This window comes from Enhydra lutris, unplaced genomic scaffold, assembly GCF_002288905.1.
Source record: "Enhydra lutris kenyoni isolate GAN:26980312 unplaced genomic scaffold, ASM228890v2 scaffoldscaffold3, whole genome shotgun sequence".
In the NCBI taxonomy this organism is placed as follows: domain Eukaryota; kingdom Metazoa; phylum Chordata; class Mammalia; order Carnivora; family Mustelidae; genus Enhydra; species Enhydra lutris.
In genome coordinates, this window is record NW_019154087.1 from 21,838,718 (window position 1) to 21,862,331 (window position 23,614).

Genomic DNA, 23,614 nt, shown 5'->3' on the forward strand with positions numbered 1-23,614 from the left:
AATACTAATATTCCCTCAAGTTTTTGTAAATGAGAGTATTTTTATTTCAGAATTTACCACAGTAAAGATGTATGTGGGTCTGTTAACCTAATTACTATTTCAAAGTAAGATTGTACTTTAAAAGTACAAATTTGTGTCCTTGGCTGTGCATGTGTTAATGGGAAAATGGCATTTTTCCCATCTGAAAAGGAGTGACACAGATTTACCATCCATAAAAAAATATCATGTAGTGAAACTAATTGCCTCAGTCAGAAATCTAAATGGCTTTGTCGGTTTAGAGAAGGAAGTTAGCACTTTCTGGCAGCCATAATTGTGATAACAGCCTAACCGAGAACCAGAACCGTTAATATGGCTCTTTAATTGCCTAAAGTAACGATAGATACTTAAGTGATATGTCATCTCATTTATCATGCTCCATTGTGGTTTATTTGCCTCACAAAACTTTCAACTTGCTTTGAACACTTTTCTGTCAGGCATCAGCTACTGGCTGATTGTTTTCCACCATGCTGTTCTGATTACCACTTTTTAAAATCACTCCTCCTGCTGTTTCTTTTTCTTCACGCTGGTGCCTTAGCTGCCTGGAGGGCATTGTATCGAGCTGTTGACATAGAGTAAATCAGTGACTCACAGAGCTCAGCCTTCTCCACCTTTGCATCTACTTTTCAAACTTCAGTATTTCTGTGATTTAACCCTTGGGATGGCTCTTGATTATCCTAGATTTGAGTTTTCGAAACAGCTTGGTGATTTGCTTGGGGAAAACATCCTTTTAAGGAATTCCTTGTTTAAAAATTCAACGTAAGTTGTATTTTGTAAACCTTAGTCGTAATTTATAACTATTTATTAGGAGTGTGTTTTAGAAAACCGAATAAAATTAACTCTCACAGTTGATTACTAATAACATTCACTATCTGTAAATTAGAATAGACTAGAAAATACCCACAAATGAATGAGGATACTTGGATTTCCCAATGAACTACTCAGAAGCGACTTAAAGCAATTCTGAGATATTTCTTTCATGATTGGTGTGGAAAAAGTCTTCATGGCCAGGGTCCTCAATCACTACGGAGTTTCTGCTCCCTGTTCCATCACTTTTGGGCTCTTGTCCAATCTCCTTCTATGCTCTGCACTCCCATAAGGGAAGCTGCCACTGCCACGCCCACTGAACCTGTCCTTTGATCACTTTCCTCATTGATCCACATAGCTCTATTCAGAAGACTACAAGACTACAACCATTAGACTGTTTCCTTACAGTATTCTAGGTATCTGTTGGGGAATCTTTGTTACATCCCACTGAGTGAGAAGATTTGAGGTAGGCAGTCCTGGAATCTTGTGTAAGGCTTACACTGTGTAATCCATGTTTTAGGGATACTTAATCAAATTTGTCAAGTTATATGCATTGCTTTGGAGGGAAGCCTGTCTACCACCCTCTTCCATCCCTCCTTTTCATGTTCCCCACTATGTACACACACACACACACACACACACACACTCACTCACTCACTCATGCACACCACAGACACTTGAAATTCGCATCATACATTGTAGTAGTCTGAGTCTCCTGGTACTACATAATTTTTAATACTTATGTAAAAGTCAGCTTTTCAATTTTACTGTCACTTATTGATTGTTTTCACCACCACTAACATAAAATCCAGAACCTAATGTGTATTTGTTTACAGTAACATAAATATGTGCATACATTATGCTGAAATCTTTTGTTCAGTGCAATGGCAGGAATGACACATTTTAAAAAAGGTTTTATTTATTTATTGAAGGGAGAGAGAGCATGAGTGAGAACTTGGGAGAGAGCATAAACAGTGAAGAAGGGCAGAGGGTGAAGCAGACTCACCACTAAGCAGGGAGCTGAAGGCAGGACTTGATCCCAGGACCCCAGGACCATGACCTGAGATGAAGTCAGACACCTAACTGACTGAGCCACCCAGACACCCCAGGAATGCCACATTTTAAAGATAGACAGGAATAGTCTGTCATGCGTAGAACAATTGTAGGAATCAAACAATCTCAGCAATGATGCTAAACTATTCTTTTGTCGAAAGTATTTCTGATTTTAGACAATCCTACCTTTGTGTTTTCAACAACAACAACAACAACATATAAAAGATCTAATGTGTTCTGGATTTCTTTAAAAGATGCATGTTCACATTTCTGAGTTTGCAGTAGTTTGAAATTTTAGGAATGTCAGAGGCTTAAAGCATCCAGAGAGAGAGAGGCAGAGTATAAGTGGGAGTGAGCACATATTGTAATCTCGTCCATTACATGGCTTTGGGAAGATCTGCATTCACATGGAGGCAGGGCTCTCCACCTACCTTAGGTTCCCCAAGTTCAATTTTAGGGTTGTCTGTTACCCTCAAGATCCTTAGCTGACCTGGTTTGTATACAAGTATCAGTTAAAAGGCTGGGTGCCTGCTGGTCCTGGGTCTACATCTCTAAGCAGAGATTCACGCTGTTGCTTGCAGTCAGGAGTGGTTGGGAAATTTAGAGCATCCTCTCAGTTGAAGGGTGCCCTGATACTGTTGTGGATCAGATTTGGGTTTAAATTCTCTCTTTTCCACCTATTGGCTGTGTGACTGTTGCTTTATTTCTATGAGCCTCAGTTTCTTCATTTGTAAAATGCAGAGCTGTCATAAGGAATAAATGGACTAACATGTCCAAACGTGCCCAGTACTTGGAAAGTACCACCACTAGCATACAGAATTGCTGTGAGTAATATCCACAGTAAGTGGTTTGATTAGATAAAACCTGGCAAACTACATTTTCAGACAAAACTCTTAAAAATCATCTGTTCTATTCCCAGTCAGTTAGAGAATAAGTACCTAGAGAAATTCCAAGCCTGGAGAGGGTCTGAGAGAGAGAGAGTAAGAGAAGGAGAGAGGGAGGGGGGCAGAGAGAAGGAGAATGTTCTTTGGGAGTTGTATTAGTTCTGTGCTTTTCTAGATGGATACCCAGTGGCATACAGCTGGTATAATGAAATTGTACATTATTAATTTATTTTTAAAGATTCCTTAACTTGATGTACACTTTTTCTTTCATCTCTTCTTATATGAAACCCAATTAGAGAAGAAGGTGATGTGTAATCAATACTTTTATTCACAGGTGATTTTCCTTGAGAAGCATTTACAGTCAATGCTGCTTTGAAATTTTTGTTAGCTTAAAGAACAGAAAAGTGCCATTCAAACTGAATTAGATCGTCCAATGGTTCTATGAACTATCGACCGAGTGAGGAGTTCTGATGCACTTTAATTGAGCCTAAGGCTTCTTATATTCTTTTAAAATGCCCTTAGGTTAGATTGTACAGAGTAAAAGATAGGTGTTTATTTTCAAAATTGACTTAAAGTATTATTGAAACAATGAGAACTCCAAAGACTCAGGGAATTCTAAAACTAAAAATATCTGCCTCTTTTTTTCTTGTCATTGTGCTCTTTGAATAGGTAGCTCATAGTAATAGTCTGTGCTAGAAGGCCCTCTGTTGAAGTAACCCAGTCATTATGATAACATAGTTCACCTTTTACCTTTTGTTTCTCTGCAATTTAACTCTAGCGCATACTAAAGCCCCTGAGTCATTTTGGAGTTAATATAAAACAGACCATGATAGCAAGATTTCAGATAAATAGCATAGAACTAAAATAGCAAGATATAATATGATTTTTCAAAACCACAATGTAAAATTTGTCAGTACTTAGGTCTATGATCTTCAAAAACATTTGGTAAAGACTTTCAGAACTAGTTTAAGTTTCGGTAGTGAAAATCGTCACTTAAAAAGAAAATTTTATAATTGTTTTCCTCTTTTCTTTTTTTTCTTTTCAATTTCAGGGTCAACCTGGTCCTCAGGTAAGTGAACTCTTTCCTAATAAATTAATTTCAGTTTAGGATTTCCTCCATGTGGAGATTTTTCTGCAATTCTTTTCAATGGCTATAAAAAAAGCTATGAACCAGTAATCATGACACCACACAGTAGACCAAATATTTCCCAGGAGTAAAGTTCTGGGGCCTCTGCAGGGTTTGTGAGCCACATCAGCTGTTGGGCCAGATGGCAAATTTAACAACGTACTATCATACAAAGCAAAACTCTAAACTGATCTAAAACAGTGCCACGGGACTTTAATGTAAGAATAAATGACTTAGTAGATGTCGGGTATGAACTGGTTTGCGTTAGGTACTGATTAATCACGTACTAATAATGTTGCCGTAAATCCACACAGACTGACTATTTAGACAGTGATCATACCGGTGACTTTTGATTCATTACAGGCAGATATTGAATTTGAGCTACATTTTCAATATAAACCAACTGCTGAAGACTTGATTTATAATTAAATGTGAATGCAGTCAACAGAAAAATCTTTAGAGCTATAAATCCTCTTGAAGAAAATGAGGAAATTTTAGGAAGGGGAGGAATGTGTAGGAAGATGAAAGTATAAAAGAAGGGAATGAAATGAAGAGTCAGAAATGAAGAGTCAGTAAAAAACAACACACTCAATATTAATACTGATTGTGGTCTGTAGGAAGCTATGGAGAAGGGAAATCCATTATTAATGTTTTTAACCTTTAACACCATAGTACCCATAAATAACATAAATATTTATTGAATTTCTCTTACGTCTCTTTCCCCTTGATATACCAAATGCTATTTCTGTCCTAGACTATTTAGTAAATAAATAATTTTCATGATATCTTTGTGGGTCAATATCCAAATTGTTGTGGGCTAATTCTCATACCAGACCATGAGGATATTATTTACCGTTTTTATGAGCTCAGTGTCTAAGTCTATCTAACAAAATAAACAAAGAAACCCACGTAGTTCAGTAGAGCAGTCCTTTCCATACCACATTCATGAGAGAAAGTTTGGCGTGTAATTAACTTATACTCGTATCAGAGAATACTCTTATTATTTGTGATTTCCACACTTGCTTTCTAAGTTGGCTCAATTATTGGAGGGAAAAAAACCCAGAAAAGAAAGTTGTAGCTTATTTACCAAATTTGAAACTGCTACATTGTAATGTGATGACGTCAAATATAAGGTGCTTTGCATGCTTTATTTTATTTAATGCTTACAACAGTCCTGCTGTTGTATACATGTGCATGGGCGCGCGCACACACACACACACACACACACAAATTGGAAGAGATCCATGACTCGCATGGAGTAACACCATAAAACTGGGGGCAGAAGTCAAGAATGTCTGTAAAAACCTCTACACTCAGCTCACAAGTGAAGACGAAAAGGTAAGATAGCAGAGGATAAAAGAAGTTGGAGTGCTGGTTTAGAGATTATTATAATCTGTAAAATATTTTAAGTATTAATAGGACCTCTGTCTTTGCTAGGATCACCTCTGCCTACCCTAAAGCAGTCTTTTAGATAAGGATTTGGGTATAAGTAATTTATTTGGGAGACAATCCCAGGAAGCATTGTGAGGGCATGGGGGAAATGACAGGAGAGACATGAAGGCCAGAAAACAGATGTATTCCTGAGAAAGCTGTGAGAGATGGTAGAGCTTGTCTCAGAATTGCTCACTGAAAGGCTGGGGAGATTGATGTATTTATCTACTAATTTTCCTTTCTCTATTGTTGAGAATGGTGCCTGGGTGTTAACTCCCCGGCACTTCTGGTCTGGCCTAGGAGGTCCAGCACTCTCCAGCTGCTAGAGGAATGCAGGCAGCTGTAGGACGTGTGGGACCTGCATCCTTACACTGCCTTGGAGGGAGGCAGCGGTGAGGCTTGGCACCTACATCTGGAACAGCGTCCAAGTACAAGAATCCTACAGACAAAACAGAGAGGGAAAAATTCAGATAGAGATATACAGACTTGGAAAATTGGACAAAAAGACAGCATTGAAAGCATATTAGTTAATGAGATGTTAAAGAAAATAGCTAAGAAGAAGAACATGTTCATAATAAATCTTGAGTTTCTGCCACAGTTAATGAGCAGAAGAAAGATGATAAACCAGCGATAAACCAGCATAGGGAGCCAAGAATGGGCAGGACATTATGAATCACTATAACCAAGATTTGAAAATATATCATGACACTTAAAAAATTAAAGTCTATCTAACTGCCTGTGCTTGAAAACTTTGGAACCTTTCAAGGAAGATAGAATTGGCATTTTAAAATAGTGACCTGCTCTGGTTTTCCTTCATCTTGGCTATCTGTTTGCCTTTAGTGGATACTTGAATCACATGATCATTATTTTCAAAATGTCTCCCTCTTGTCACAGCAAAAGGATAAGCAGTGGATTCAGGAAGAATTAGCATGAGGGAAATGCAAAGCCCGGAGATAACTCACATCATCTTTCTATGGCACAAAAAATAGGCAAAGAGTTTTGTTGGTATGTCCCCAAGGAAAAGTCTTGACCTACCTCTTAACTCTACGTCATCATCATTTTTCAAAAGAAACTTCCAAGTTTAGATTTTAAGTTAAGTAATTCTTTTTTTTTTTTTTTAAGATTTTATTTATTTATTTGACAGAGAGAGAGATCACAAGTAGGCAGAGAGGCAGTCAGAGAGAGAGGAGGAAGCAGGCTCCCTGCTGAGCAGAGAGCCTGATGCGGGGCTTGATCCCAGAACCCTGGGACCATGACCTGAGCTGAAGGCAGAGGCTTTAACCCACTGAGCCACCCAGGCACCCTAAATTAAGTAATTCTTAATGGAAGTTTCCATTTAGTGCTTAATGATTATTAACTATGTACTGATATTTTTATAAATTATAGATGTATTTTGATATACAGTCTCCATTTTTATTTTCCCTACCACCTATCATAATGTATTACTTTCCCAGCCTCTAATCTACTCTTGGGAAATTTCTTCTGCAAAAAGTAGAAATAAATAGGCTTTTACCTCCAAGAACAAATTTTGTCTCTAAAAATATGAACACATAGAAATGATGTAGTAAATGTGATTATCAGTATGTACAGCACAGTTATAGTATTTTATACAATTATATCTTACATTACCATGTTACCACAAATCCACTTTTTCCTGAGTAGATTTATATAAACTACACATTAAATCTGTTTAATATATATTTATAATGTAGATAAAATGAATAAGCAAGCAATGTACATTTAAAACCTAAATTAGAAAATTTTTATGGGTTGTTAAATACTTGAAAGATTTCTTTTATTTGATCAAATTTCTCTTAAAATATTCATGTTCTGTTTTTTGGTCTACTAAAAATGATTTTATTCACATATAGCATATATAGTGTGTACAGGAACTTATAATTTGGGGTATGTCTTCCCTTTTTTTCTTTCAATTCTTTGGTGACTTAAAATGATACCCAGTTTTTTTCTTGAAAATCTACTTCTTTAATTTCCCAAATTTTATAAGATTTCTGAGCTTAAATTCTTCAGAACTTATTTTTTGTTATTTATATATGTAAGTTTCAATGCAACCAAAGTGCCACATTCCTTCCCTGCTAATTCTGCTCCTCCCTTATCGCTGTGTCTTCTTAGCACGTATTGTTAATTGTGGGGAAAGGGAAGAGCATGAGCTTTGTAAAACTTTTTCCTTACTCTCCCTCCCATCTCCCTTTGCAACTAGTTAAGGGAGAAAAAGGAAGAAGAAAGTTTGCTACCTAAATAAGATTTCTCCAAACAAGTTCCCTTAACCAGTCCTCAAACCCAAGTTTCTCTCCCGCTCCCTAAGTCATAACCATGTCACCGAGGGATGACTCCTTAGTTGGACTACCTGCTGTACTAAAAATCCTTACTCTCACTGACTGATCCCAAATCCTAATTTATAGTGGATTTTCCATTAAGATAGCATTGCCAAAACATTTCTAGGGAACAATAAGAATTTTTTTTTTTTTTTTTTTTTTTTTTTTTTTTTGGTGCATTAAGAGTAGGCTTTGTGGGTTGATCTGGGAACATAAACCATCTTCTTTTAGGATTCCTGTGGGAAGATACAATCAGATTTCTAAACAACCAACTTCCTAAAAATGGGTTGTCAATGTTTGAGCTGAGGGATTGCACCTCCTTTAAAGTTGACTAAAGAACTTGGACAGAATTATAATCAGCAACCCGTTTTTCATGTGTAAATGTTTATGTCAGTAAAGCGTTCTTGCGTAGGTTGAACATTCCCATGTCATCTTATTCATGGTATTCAGTGCAAGTCTCTCCCTGAGAGAGGGAAAGGCTTCTTTGGTATCACGCCTTCTTTAGTTAGGAGTTCCAGATTAATAAGGTTTTATTTTGTAGACTGATGGTAGAAAGGGAAAATGTCTATTATTCAGGGAGTTCTTCTGATGATCTTCTGAAAGCCGAAGACAGCTTAGATGGATTTAACTTAGATTGTTAAGAAATTGTGAGGCCTGCAAAGCTAAATGGCAGAGATAGTGTGAAACTGAATACGAAAATAGGCCTTAGGGAAGAGAGGTGAGTCTTTGCATTTACCTAAATGGGTAAGCAAATGGTTCTTGACAAGGGAAATGAGATGGTGAAAGCATATTATGGAGAAGGGGGGGAAAGGCAATTCTAGCAGCTGTAGTTAAGATGGGAAAAGAGGTAGAGAAATGAATGGAGAGGTTGCTGCTCTGAATCCATTGTATCAAAGGAAATCAAATCCTTGGAGAGGAAAAAGCATGGGATAGGGTAAATAATGTCACAGAGACTGGGGAAAAGTGATTGGGTAAGAAGAGAAAAAAATAAGTGATGAGAGAGCAAGTCAGGGAAGAAAGGAGGAAAGGAAATGAGAAAAAAGACAGATGCGTTTTTGTATTTCAAACTAGAGGTCCTGAGAATTTTTTGGGATGTGGGGCAAAATTTATCTATTGAAATGAAAATCACCCTGCTATTTATTCATTAATTCATATGAACACAATTTAAGTCAATACCTTAAGGATTTATTTAGCTCCATGTACAAGGCACAGCAATAAGGCTGTGAAATTGTGGCAAAGAAGACAGATCCAGTCTTTGTTCCTTTGACGGTTCTTTTAATATTAATAGTCAAGGAGAGTGTTGAAGTTCTCTCAACTTTTGCAGACCCGCCATTCCAAGGATGAGTTCAATTCCACCCAGAATCCTGCCCTCCACCTGCACATCTAATAATCTGTAGGTGTAATGGGGACCTTAAATGTGAGGCATTTAAGAAGACTCTTTTCCAACATGAAGATGACCCATTGCTCTAAGTGGGGCCTGGTGCCAGGCCTTAGTTCCAATGATTGAGGTCCTGCCCACATTCAGGCACCCCTGTTCTGATAGCTGAATCCAGGCTCCCCATGTCTACTATTCCCTGTCTGTATGGCGCTCTTCATCCCAGGTCCTCCTCTTCCTCTCCTCTCTCCTACCAGGTGTGAGAGTCGAAGTGCTCATGCTCTACCCAACCACAGTGAAATACCTCTAGCCCACTGCCTATCCGACAGAAACCCACATTTCTATGTCTTTTGATCCTGACTTCCCCATTGCCATTCTGCACACTGTGAGGACATGACTGCTAACTGCCTGGCCAGTCATACCTGCGAGGGTAGTGAATCAGGAAAGGGAACATGGCAGCTTTTTCCTGTCTTGATGGTGGAGATATCGAGGGGTAGGATGGAGAATAGCCATGGCCAGTGTCATTCCATATATGTCTGATGGATATAGTTTTTCTGTCACAGCTCTGATGATATTGTTTTTCTGACTCCAAAACTTTAAATTTCACTATGATTACCACTTAGAGGCCAACAAAATCTAATTATTAGCCCAACATTTAAATCCTTGGATTTAGCCTGTTTTTTCTAACCCTATATCCCACTAATTTTTCATTTAATGCTCTGAACACTATCCTTCATCCAAACCAAATATAGCCATGTGCATTTTTTCTCTCTTCAAATATGTTTTTCTTTTCATTTGTCTTTTCTTAGAATAACCTTTTCTCAGAACTGTTTCCCTTTTAGATAGATATACTCAGATATACTCAGTTTCATAGATATACTCAGTTTCAACACATCCAGATATGGTCACCTTTCATATTCACATGACATTTATTCCAGCGAGATATCTGCTCTCTCTTTTGTTGAATCCCCACAACACTTTATGTGTTCAGCTTATTTTTTTTTAAGATTTTATTTATTTGTCAGATTGAGAGAGAGAGAGAGAGAGAGAGTAGATGCAGGGGAAGTGGTAGGCAGAAGGACAAGCAAGCGCTCCCTGCTGAGCAAGGAGTCCAGTGCGGGACTCAGTCTCAGGATTCCAGGACCATGACCCAAGCCCAAGGCAGACGCTTAACAGGCTGAGCCACCCAGGCATCCCTGTGTACAGCTTTTTATACTCCTTTACACTAGAGGGGTCATAGACAGCAAAGCCTAGATAGGCTGCACGTCAAACCCTAGGTTTTCACTTATAAGCTCTGTGACCTTGGGCAAGTTACTCAGTCATTCTGAGTCTCATTTTCCCCATCTGTAAAGCAGAGATAATAATTTCTTACCTCTACAGATACATACAGGAGTATTTAAATAAGATAATATAGATACAACTTTTAATGCAGTGCCTAGTACATGACAGGCTCTTAGTAAATATTAATTTCCTCCTTCCATTGTACTTTTTCCTCTTTCTATTATATTGTAGTCGTTTATACACATCCTTTCTCTCTTGACTCCTAGCTTTTATGGTCTTCAAGGGCAGAGCTATGCTTTCTCTCATCTTTAGTATCCTCCCTAACACTTCACTTAGTACCTGGTACATAGTAGGTGTTCAACAAATATTGTTGAGTTATGAACAGTAAATGCAAGAGTTTAAGGAAAAGGAAGTTGAGGAAGAGAGAAAACTATCAGCTCTTCATGATTCTAAAGACCGTGTCAGTAATACCATGTGTCATCAATAATGCCACTTAAAATAGGCCTCTGAGGTTTCTAAGCTCTGAGATTTTACTGAAAATTTTCAATTTTAATATCTTACTTCCACTTGGTTTGGCAAGTTTGGATACCTTTGTTTCCTTTTATTATAGTAGTTTGTTTATACTGATACTTAATATTTGGTAAAATAAACAGATTACTTTAACCCAGGGCCACACTTAAGATGTATTATGTAGATTTTAGCCATTTATTTGTAGGATTCAAGGCTTATCTTTAATTTTTAATAATCAAGACAGTTATAGAAAGTAGTTTATGGTGGTTGTGTTTCATGCCACATTTATTTAACAAAAACATTCTTCCACTAATAAATACTTTAATAGAAATTATAGAAACTAGATTTAAAAAAAAAAAACCTCGAGTCATTCTTATACACATTATAAAGATACGGTGGCCTTTTATTTGCCCCCAATAACTGCATCAGCATGTTATGTAGAAGGTAGTGAGATACACAGAACCACTATATTAACTGAAAAGTACCCCTTCTGTACCAGGGGCATTTCTTTTGCATAAAATTTTCAGAATTTCAAAGCCGTTCTCATCACTCTCCTTTGGAGTTGCATGTGAACATAAAGGAGATATAATTCCCTTAGGAATTTGGAGGACTAATGCGGCATGTATGTTGTAATTCTGTATTACTCAGTGAGAAAAAAATGTAAGAGAAAACCACAAGCAAATACCATCAGACAACTGCACATGAAGGCGTGGGGCTTCCATTTGTATTTTTTCAAATGCACTTGAGAAGAAGTAGAAGATGTCACATTGCCTTTCCCCCCCCCAAATCCTTTTTTGCTGTTTTGTTGTTGTTCTGACATTATCACTGCCATTTCACAATATTTTACTAAAATGTACAAGAATCAAGCTGTGTGTGTCTTGTAAGGAATTATTCCCAAATAAAATAGTGTATTTTGGGACAATATTTAACTTTCTGTTCATATGTTTTTAATTATATACTAAGCTCCTTCTAACCTAACACTTCAGCAATTCCCATATTTCATGTTTGTGTTCCAGTCCAGCCTTTTTCAGATCCATATAGTCTCACTTGGGGGCAGGGAGAGGACATGTACATTCTCCAAGAAATTTGAAAAGCGTGTGTGTGTGTGTGTGTGTGTGTGTGTGTGTGTATAGAAAGTATTTATTTTACTCAATTCATTATAGAACTATTATATTAAACTAGTAATGTATTCATTTGTGAATAAATTATGCTAGATCTGAAAAAGCAGTATCATTCTCCACTATCTGTATTTTTTATGGTGGTTATATGATGAAGAGTGATTATAAAAGTCTGAACATTTTAGAGTTTTTGGTTTTTGATTAAGTAATTGGTTAATTGAAAGACTCCCCTGTACTCCATACGGCTTATACCTATATATATTTATACACTTAATACTATATAAATATAAATTTATAGGGGTGCCTGGTTGGCTCAGTGGGATAACCCTCTGCCTTCTGCTCAGGTCATGATCTCAGGATCCTGGGATTGAACCCCGCTTCAGGCTCTCTGCTCAGTGAGGAGCCTGCTTCCCCTTCTCTCTCTGCCTGCTGCTCTGCTTACTTTTGAGCTCTCTCTCTGTCAAATAAATAAATAAAATCTTTAAAAAAATAAAAACTAAAATATAAATGTATATACTATACACATAGTATAGCAGCTCATTTATTTCACTATCATCCATATATCTTTTTAAAACATGATTTGTATACTGAAACTTTGATTTACATATGCTGAAGTTATCAATCCCTTTTCTTTTTTTTGTATCTCAAAAATACCTATAAAATACCAATAAGACTTCTTTATATGCTGTTGAAAATGCACATTGAATAAATGTCTACAATTGGGGCGGCTAGGTGTCTCAGTCGGTTAAGTGGCAGATACTTGACTTTGGCTCTGGTTGATCTCAGCGTTCTGAGATTGGTTCCACCTAAACATGGAGTCTTCTTGTCCCTCTCCCTCCTCCTGTGCCTCTGCCTGCTCTCTCTCTTTCTTTCTCTGTCTGTCTTAAATAATAAATAAAATTTAAAGAAATAAAATAAATGACTACAGTTAATAATTCAGATTTAAAGATAATTTTATATATATTTGATGATGAAATGACTGAAACAACTGAAAATATCAGCTTTTAGCAGTCTGTTTTTAAAGGGAGCATACAGAATATGTTGAGTAGAGCTAAGGGAATAGGCTACATGGGCAGATACCTGTGTTTAAATACTGGTCATTTACAAACTGTATGACTTTGGGCAAATTATCTGTTTCTTTTCAGTTTTTCAGTGTAAAACAAAGGTGGTTGGCTTAATACATACATACTTAATATCGACTTAATGAAACAGAACAGTGTATGGCACATGTGTTATTATTCAAGTCTTATTTATGCACATGTAAACATCTGCATACAAACCCTGTCACATGAGCACTCACACTGACACAGCTGTGATGTCATATAACCCTTAAAATGGGACCTCATCTGCTGGATAAATATCCAATAGAATAATGGCTTTAAGTTAAGTAGTTCAATTTTAAAATTAAGAAATTCATGAAAAGTGATTATCACTACTAGATATGATTCTAGTATAGGATTCTAAAACAAATATTTCATGCATACTTGTGTATTTAATTCTTTCTAAAGCTGGTGAGAGTTTTAGTTAAAAATACTGTTCTTCAGAGAAGTAAAATTAATTCACTTTGAAATGTTTTAAACTTCAAAAAATTGTGAATTTTCTGAAGTAATATTGTATAAATGTATGTAATTTCACATATATGTTTTTATGGATTCTTTGGTTTGATAATTTTGATATCCTAACCAAAATTGATATCCTAACCAAAATTCTTTTATTTTTCAAGATTTTATTTATTTATTTTTAAGAGAGAGAGAGCGAGGGAATAGGAGCAGTGATAGGGGGCAGGCAGGGTCGGGGGAGAGAAGCAGACTCCTCACTGAGCAAGAAGCCCCATGTGGGACTCGATCCCAGGACCCTGGGATCATGACCTAAGCCAAAGGTAGATGCTCAACCAACTGAGCTACCTAGGGGTTCCCTAACTAAAATTCATAATTGGCTAAATTTATTTTCTCTCTAAATATTTCTAGTCATATTTAATTGATTGCTTGTTTTAAGTACAGAATGTATTTATTGCACCATGTGGAGATTAAAATGGAGGAATGCTGTAAGATAGTAGGTAGAAAGATAGCTCCAGAAACATTTTATTCTACTTTCTTTCTTTTGGGTAGGCCACATTTAAACTTAGTTTAAATAATAACTATAAGAGATTCTACTACCTCCCGTAGTTAATATGAGCCTTTATACTTCAGGTTTATTTTTTTCAAATAGCCAGTATATTTAATGCCAACTATTTAATATTTAGATCAGGCATAATCTATTGTTATAATTCATATTAAGTAAATAGTCTTTCTATAAAAAAATACATTGAGGGGCACCTGGGTGACTCAGTGGGTTAAGAATGCCCCTTCTGCTCAGGTCATGTTCCCAGGGTCCTGGGATCGAGCCCTATATCAGGCCCCCTGCTCAACAGGGAGCCTGCTTCTCCCTCTGCCCCTCTCCTACTCATGCTCTCTCATGCTATCTCTCTCAAATAAATAAATAAAATCTTTTTAAAAAGTACACTGAGTTGAAAACAAATCAAAAGAGATGCATCCTTAATTGATAAAGTTGAATAAATATCGAGTATTATATAGTAAGAAAGTTATGACAAAATTAAAAAAAAAGAATACTTATGACACAGTTCCCCTGAAACCCTTTACCTGGCAATCTGAACTATGGAGCTATTTGGAAAAGAATAAACACAGCGGGGGTTTCAGTTTCCAAAAGAAATCTTATTCTTGCAATAAACTCAGGGCCACCATTTATACTCGTGTACGTTGTATACTGTGCAAAGCTGTTCAGCAAACAGACAGGGAAGTCTGAAATTCAGCTCGTGCTTCACTTGAGCTCTGGAATGGGGCTGCGTATACTTGGAAGAAACCTCCTTATCTAATTCACACAGTCTCAGTGTAGACCATCAGGACCCTGAATGAAGTACATGCAACTTACTCGAAGAAAACAAACTGGTCTTAGTGGTGGGCATCAGGATCTGAGATGAGAACAGTGTGTTCAGGAAGAAATGTAGAGTGGGCAGTAGGCATAGTCCTGGAGAGAAGCCACAGCTGGGTGTGCAGTAGAAACTGAAGTTGTGGAAATGAGTGAGATGCCCAGAAAGTGTGTTATTGAGGGTAAAATAAGTCATGGGTGGAGGAGGGTTAGTTATGAATTACAGAGAGCAAAAGGAAAAGGAAGTTCTCCTATAGAGATGGTGGAAGACCCAGCAGAAGGCTTTGCCAGAGAAGCTGAAGGAGGAGCCATTAGCTCTGTGAACTATAGTCACCAGGTTTCCAACTATGAGTTTACTTAGAGACTTTAGTGGTCTGGTGGTTTTCAAGGCAATACTGCCATGGTTTTAGGAATGACTCAGTATTGAAAATGCGGGAAGAGTAAAAATAGAACATTCTTTCTAAAAGTTGGGAATCACAGGCAGGTAGATAGGAGCCAAAAACATCTGTCCTTATTTGAGATGTGCGAAGAAATATGTATTTCATTGAGTAGAGTTCATCTTCAAGAGACTGTGCAAAGTTTTTTTTATTCCATTTACTATTAGTCTTTATTCTCTGAACTAGAGTTGTGAGTCAACAGATGAGAAATTATAGTGACCCCAAAAAGCACAACTTCTAGCTGAAGTCAAATATATCCTCATAAACATTCATTGGAAGCATTTTGGCCATACAGATATCTTTGGCTTTTTGAAAGTCAATAGGCTATTCAGGGAATACTAATTTTGATTATGATAACTTCTTAGAGACCTCTGTTGCAAGAAATCTGATAATATATTTATTAATACTTACCATGTATAAGGTACAAGACTACATTTGAATTAGGAAGAGAAGAGTGGAAGGAAATAATATTTACAGACCATATGTTCTTTTAATTACTTCCTGCAACTCACATATGAGGTAAATATTGTTTGTTCCGTTCCACAGATGCAGAAACTGAGGGTCAGAGAGGTTAAGTGACCTGCCTAAGGTCATGTTTTAGTACATGTTAAAGCTTCCAAAGGCATTGTTAGTTATATTTCCCCATATGCCTTTCTCCTTGCCCTTAAGGGCCCTGATAGCTTACTAGGAAGCACAAATCTTATGCCTAGCATGGTGAGCTGAGTTTTATCAAAGCCTCACAAGTGCTTTAGGAATTCAAAACAGGGAAAACATCTCCAAAGGAGGGTCAAGGAAACTTAGCGAAGAGAAGTCACTGAGATGAGCCATCAATGATGGGTCATAAATGACCGTGAGATTGTAGAGGGGTGGAGACAGGATGCTTACTGGAGTAACATTTGTAATGGGACTAACATTTCTTTCAGAAACTCAAATTTCTGCTGTAGTTATTCTTTTTTTTCTTTCCAAATAGCTCCATAGGTCACGTTGCCAGGTAAGAGGTTTCAAGAAGGTGTGCGATAACTATTTCAAGTCTAATGATACTCAAGGAAGCTTATTCAGTAGAAAGAATGGCAGAAACAGAAGTACAGCGGTGACAGCAGTGAAGGCTCCTCTGAGAACTGCTGATATTCCAGGCTGACTGGAGGACAGAATCCTCATGTTGGGGCTTGGGGCAGGGGTGGAAGAGGGGATAAAACACAAAAGGAAAGTTAGGAGCAGATCATAGAAGACTTCGGACATGGGCAGAAGTTTACACTTCAGTCAGTAGGAATCTGAAGGGTTGCTTAAAATAAAATTTTTAATTATGTAACTACTTCTTTGGGGAATTTTCACACATACTCAAAAGGAGAAGAAAATGGTATTATAAACTGCCCTGGAACTGTCACCCAGCTTCAGAAATTTTCAGTGGCTAATATTATTTCATGAATTATTTTTCCCTTGTTTTTATCGTTTGTTTTGTTTGCTGATGTATTTAAAAGCAAAACCTAGATATCTTGTCATTGCATCTGCAAATACTAAAATATGAATCTCTTTTAGGGCCTTTTTAAAATATAATCATCATTTCATTATCAACACTAATAAAATCAGCAATAATTTCTTATTATCATCATACCCAATCCATATTCAAATTTCCCCAGTTGTCTCAAACATGTCTTTTTGTAGATGGTTTGTTTGAATCAAGATCCCAAACTCAGTTGGCATTTGTTATAACTCTTCAGACTCTTTTAGTGTCTAGGCCTCTTCTTTTGAAAGATCTTTTTTCACGTCACTAATTTTCCCACGACCTTTGACCTATATATATATAGAATGCCCCACATTCTGGATAGATCTAAAGACCCTCGTGGTGCTGTTTAACTTGTTCCCCTGTCTTCTGTATCTCTCGTACACTGCAAGTTCCATTTAGAAGTTTGATTAAGTCCTGGTTTAGTTTTTAGGAATAGTCTCTTATGAAGGTGTAGTATACTCCCTTCTTCATTATATCAAGAGGCAGGTAATATTCTGTTGATCAGCAGGTCAAGTGCTATTGGCCGATTCCCCACAACCTTTCCTGTAACAGCTTTTGGATCCGTGGAGGATTGTTGCCTATAATAACTTTTTCACTGGGTCCTTGACAGTTTGGGGGCTGAGGAATATGTTCAGAAATGTGCTTTAGGAAACATAATCTGACAAAAGTATGTAGGATGGAATAAATTGAGGGAAGACCTGGAGAGCTTGTAGACTATTCCTGTTTTCCAGGAATAAGGATGCTGGCAACAAACATGGAAAGATAGATTCAAGGGATTTTCTGGAGAATGAAATCTCTGGGACTTGGCAATAGATTCCATTTACCGAATCAAACATAACACTGACCTTTTAATGTTGGAGGAGTAGTGGTGTGTATAACAAAAACAGGAAGGTCAGGAGTCATGAGTGGCTTGCAGTAGAAATTGAGAAGTTTGGTTTGAGAATGATGAGTTCGAGCTGATGATGGCATATCTTGGCTTAGACATCTGGTGAGCAGTTGGGAATGCAGCCCTGCAGCCTGGAAAAGAATTGAGCACATAAGTCAGGTAATAATTAAAGCCTTGAGGGTACATTTGATAGCTGATGAAGGGAGTAAAGTGAAAAGACAAAAGATTTAGACACAAATTTGGGCAGTCATGACATGTTTGGGTTTTGTCAACCCTTCCTCCCCAAAGCTCTGGTTTATTTAGTTTTAGTTTAGCCCAGGTTGACTCCTTTCCAGGGCCTAAAGACTGGCTCAGCAGTTTCCCTTCTCATAGCTTAGCTTTCTTCTTCCTAATGGAAAGAAATGCCCTCAAGACCAATATGTATTTCAACTCACATTACTTTATTTTTCCTAAAACCAGACTGTAAAAATATGATTTCTACTCTACTCCTTTCTCTTTCCTCAAATACAATTTTCTTTATTTCTATGGCCCTTCTATTATTAAACAAGTTTGATGGAGATAGGGGATGATAGGACCTTAAAGTGAGGGAATAGAGGGCAAAAGCAACTTTTCTTCCCTTTAACTTTTGGAGAGCACCAATGGATGTGTTTGGAGAGCAAGGGGAAGAGCCGAAGGGAAATGTATTGGTTGAAAAGACAATGAGAGCGATGACACATAGCAGGCAAGGCTGGGAGGAGGCCCCTGGTGCCTTGGTAGGATATTATCTTTGTTCTAGAGGGAGAGGAGGTGAAGCTACAAAAGGATGTGGAAATGGAAAGCACGGTAGTTGTAGAAGCTTACATTAAAAATTTTTGACCTTTTGGTCAACAGCAGAGAGTGAGAGACTGGGCTTCTAATTTATAGAGGAAGCTTGAGAATCATAGACAAGCCCTGAGATCCAGGCTCTCCTGGTCTCATTTATTTTTTTTATTTTATTTATTTATTTTTTAAGATTTTATTTATTTATTTAGCAGACAGAGATCACAAGTAGGCAGAGAGGCAGGCAGATAGAGGGGGGAAGCAGGCTCCCTGCCGAGCAGAGAGCCCGATGCGGGGGCTCCATCCCAGAACCCTGGGATCATGACCTTAGCCGAAGGCAGTGGCTTAACCCACTGAGCCACCCAGGCACCCCACTCTCCTGGTCTCATTTAACAGTTGATTGTTTTTTATTCCTTCTCCATATCTCCTTAGACTCAGAGATATCTGTCCTTACCTCTGCGTTGTGCTCAGTTGCCCTTCACAAAACTGCATCGCTTTGTAAAATACAACGAATGAAGCAAAGATTCAAGGTGACCTGCAAACCAGGCTTTCTTGAGTAGCCTTGGCAAGATTATGTTGGGACAGTATATTAGGAAGCATGCTGAAAAAAACTATTATAAATTAAACCCACAGTGTGAAGAAGGCTATGCTTCTGAATACATTTGAATTTTATGGAGGAGGGTAAGAGTATTGTAGGATAGCTTACACCATTAGCTGTAAAATCACAGGGGCTACTGTGGACATTTAGAGAGCAAGTTGATACTTTCTTTCAACAAAAAGAATGTTTAGGATTCCAAGTCTTTCACCATGGAGTTCATTTTATTTGACCTCTTAAAAATGAGTAAGAAAAAAAAAGCAAAGTTAAACAAAAAAAATTTTAGCAGTCACTTAAAACATTTGGATATAAGGGATGAGGCTAGAGAGAAGGGAACCCTTGGTTTTGATTGGCAGGAGCAGTAATTTGGCTGTATTTAATTTGTATTGTGTTAGAAAAGAAAGCCAGAGTGAGCTTCTCCGCTCACTTCTTCCTGCTGTTTTATAAGCCCTTAACTCCATTGAGCTACATCAGTCTTACTTTTGAGAGTCCTTTTTAAATGTTTGGTTTTTCTAAATTTTCTTTCAGTGCTAGATCCCACTAATTGCTTCCTTATGGCAGCTGCTTATGATTTAAGACTGATCGTGGGCACCTATGGTCCCTTGTTCAGGGCTTGAACTGACATCACAAAGGAACTTAAAAGTTACAATCTCACCACAGAAAATGCCCAGACAAGAATAGTTGTAAAAATTAGTTTTGTAATAAGTGGGGCTGGTTTTGATATTTGAAATTTCTGTTTATACTTACACTCTTTTCTGCTAGGTCTCTTTTAATCTTCAATGCAAAATGAAAGGTGTAAAGTCTGAAGCTATAAATCTGTTTATAGCTATAATTCCCTTCCCTGACTTAGCAGAGTTTGACACTATAATAAACACGGTTCTTCTGCAGCAACATTGAATCTGGTTCTTGTATAATTCTTTATATGTTTCTGCTTTGAACACTGAGAGTTTTATTGCATTCTTTTCATTCTGGGTGTTTCAATTCAGCAAAATTTGATTTAGCACCTACTATATGCTAAGGGCAACTTGGTAGTTCTAGGGCCTAAAGCGTAGTCTTGGTTAGTCATTAAGTAATGCATTTGTCTGCTTTGGTTTTCTTTTGGCAATAGCTCCTAAATATCAAGGTAAGCTATATTAAACCTTTGTATTCTCCAAACATTTTCAACCATACGCCTATCACATTTCTTACCACACGGCCTCCTGATTTTAGGAAATCAATATGTTTGCTTTCTTTATCTTCAGGTCAAATATCTGAAGAAAAAACGCTTATATTTATGTTTATCATATTTAAAATATTAAAAACATTAATTGTGTACTTAATAATCACTACCATTGGTCAATCAGGCATTCTATAAATTGTTTCATGGATAGCGTTTTATGTTAGCCAAATAATAAACATTGTTTTTCCCATTTTACAGATGAAGAAACTGAGGCTTAAAGAATTTAATTAACCTGCCAAAATTCACACAAGTGATCAAAACCAGGATTTCAGTCTGAATATGTTTGACTCCAAGGCTTGAGCTCTTAAACACCAAAACACTTTATTTTTAAAAGATTTTATTTATTTATTTTTAAATTATTATTATTATTTTTAATTATTTTATTATAGTTATTATTATTTTATTATTTTATTTATTTTTATTTATCTATCTATTTATTTTTACTTATTTGTTTATTTATTTTATTTATTTGAGAAAAAGAGAGAGAGAGAGCATGCACATGAGCAGGGGGAGGGTCAGAGGGAGAAGCAGACTCCCCACTGAGCAGGGAATAATCCTGGGACTCCAAGATTGTGAACTAAACCCAAGGCAGACACTTAACTGACTGAGCCACCCAGGCACCCTGATACTTTTGCTTTTTATTTTTATTTTTATATGAAGCATTTAAAAAGAAATTATATGCAAACACACACACACACACATCTATACTTACCTATAGGCCCTCCTACATTTTCATGTCAGGTTTTTCATAAAAAGTTTAAAATTTACACATTACCTTTTGAAGTCATTTGCAAAGTTAAAAGTCTGAAACAAACAAACAAAAAAAGGTGATTTTAGGAAGAAATGTCCCTAAAAATATGTATTACACCAGTAAAGCAGAGAACTAGAGAGTTCAAGGTTTTAGGTATATACTTGGAAGAACACAAGTTCACATTTTAGTTCAAAGTGAGCCTAAGCTAAATGCATAAAACATTTCACTCTGTAGTATGGTAGATTTATCGACACGTAAATAGCTAGGGTCCTTATTTTTCAAGTAAGCACTGGATTTTTCCATTGTTAATACTATTTGCAATATGATTTTGTGAGTTTCAGATACCTGCTAAAAACTACCAAATTCAATTTATTCATGAATGTATGGCTTAAGAGCATCTATCTCATTGGCACAATGGGCCAGTTCATGCTGCAGTCAGAGAGTAGGCAGAAATCTTACCATCTGTAGAACTTAGGCGTTTATCCTACTTGAACAAGGGAAAATGGGTTATTTCCTATTTCCTTGCTCTGTAGGGGTCTGTGAACATTGATTAAACCATGTTTGCAAGAATGCTTGAGAAAGGCCCATGCTGTAGAGATTGTTGTCCTTATCCTTAAAAAACTAGGGAAATTACAGCTTTTAAATATAGTAAGCCCACAGTCAGCTTGCAGTCTAAAAGCAGAGGAAGAAATGTAATAATGGTGTACTTTATTAGTAAGTTAATACAGAGGAAGTGTGGATGCACAGTACAGCCACCATATGTCATCTGTTCTCCTTTTACCCAACAGTGACAGTAGAGAATTTTCTCCCCTTCTCAGCTACTCTAATTGGGCCAGCCAAGGCTGCCAATAATCAGTTTGGATTTGAATACCCCTAAAACCAGATTTAAAATTCTTTATGGTTCACTTGGCTCTTGAGCTCCTGTGTTCATCAGAGTTACTGCAGTATAGGTCAACCATTTTCTGCTAATGCACTATGTTGTGAACTTTGAAATGAGTCACCATGTTGGTGATCTGTCAATGGCTCTCATGTCCATTCCATTAACTGGTCTTGTTGGTTCTATCTAAGAAATGTGTTCTGAATCTAGAACTTTTCCTTTGCTCCCATGATCATCTATCTCCTGGACCAAGGCAGCAACTTTCTAAGAAGGATAGCATTCCATGCTCTCAGAGTCCCACAGAGCACACTTGATCTTAACCACTCCCTTGTTAAACTGATTACAGAATTTGGCCTGGGGACTTGGGTATTATTAGCCAACCTTCCCGAATCTCTTCCCCAAATCTTACTATTCCACATTTCCACTCCCCACACCACATATGTTCTTACAACCCTGAACTCCTTGTTTTTCTCTGATAGCATGATGTTCTTTCACACTTGTGCATGTTCTCCCCTTCTGCTTGAACTTCTTTACTTGTTCCCAGTCCCCTTTATGTCTGGCCAACTTTCAAGAGCCAGTTCCAGTATCATCTTTGGAACTCCAGTTCTCCCACTTTCTTTTCTGTCTGTAGAGCATTCCTTCCACTGATTACAATTATATTTACATATCTTTCCTCCAGACTCAGAGCACATTGACTGGCTGGTAGTTGGCTATAGATGCTTAGAAAATAAAACATTCTGGTCTTTGTAACTCTATGGTAATGAAAAGATTAATCAGAAGAAGGGTTGTTATAGTCCAAAAATGAAAATGATCTACACTTTTCAGGGATAAGAATCATAACTCCATTCTTATTCTAGCAGCTCTGGCCGCCAAGAATGTCCAGGGTTTGCTTTTTTTCCATTTTTTTTAAACTTCTAGCAGAATTTAGTTTTGTTTTCATGATTGCCATCTTTAAAAAAAATCATTCTCGCTTTAGCCTTTGTCATTCAAAGTAGGTAAAATTTACAGTTCTAGTAAACAAAAGGTCTTAACTGGGATATCCAGATTCCATGAATATATCTTTTCCAGCTATATTTCAATTACTTTTGTGCAGATTGAAATCCAATATTTTACTGATCTCAGTTGTGCTTCTCATTCACAATGCTTTTAGTTTGGTTTAATAATTTAATCAAAATAGATAATAGAGCATGGAAAAAAATATCTATAATCTTTGTTACTAGGATAGAAATGGATTTGGGGAGGCTGCAGTTGGTATAGGCCAAGATTCATATTAAAGGCTTGGTACAAACAGGATTCTTGCCATAAATTCTGAATATGAAGTCATTTGATTAGGGGCTAATTTGAAATTACCACTGGTATTTATACGTACATTGGAAGTAAATCAATAACACTCTAACACCACTCTAAAGAAATGTTCCAACTACTGTTAATAATAAAAGCTTTGGTAACACTTTTAAAATTTATGTAATTAGGGCTAATAAGATAAAAACTTATTAGAAATAATCATTTCAAACATTCTTGTTTATTTATTTAAGCAGACATAATAAAAAATCTGACTCCAACCTACCAGACCAAACCAGAAGGAAAGGAATTCCAAAAGAAGCCTTACATAAAGAGTCATAAATAATGACTCACTATTACCTTATTTATGACCACTAATTTTACCAT

General features: G+C 36.9%; 1 protein-coding gene across 2 annotated transcripts in view; it reads left to right on the plus strand.

Moving 5' to 3' along the window:
* Positions 1 to 23,614, plus strand: part of LOC111157025 (collagen type XXV alpha 1 chain) — a 492,475-nt gene that overhangs the window by 324,830 nt on the left and 144,031 nt on the right. For both annotated transcript variants that reach the window (XM_022518228.1, XM_022518236.1), the window contains exon 5: positions 3,832 to 3,849. In XM_022518228.1, the coding sequence (XP_022373936.1) occupies positions 3,832 to 3,849 (18 nt within the window). The remainder of the gene's footprint in view (positions 1 to 3,831; positions 3,850 to 23,614) is intronic.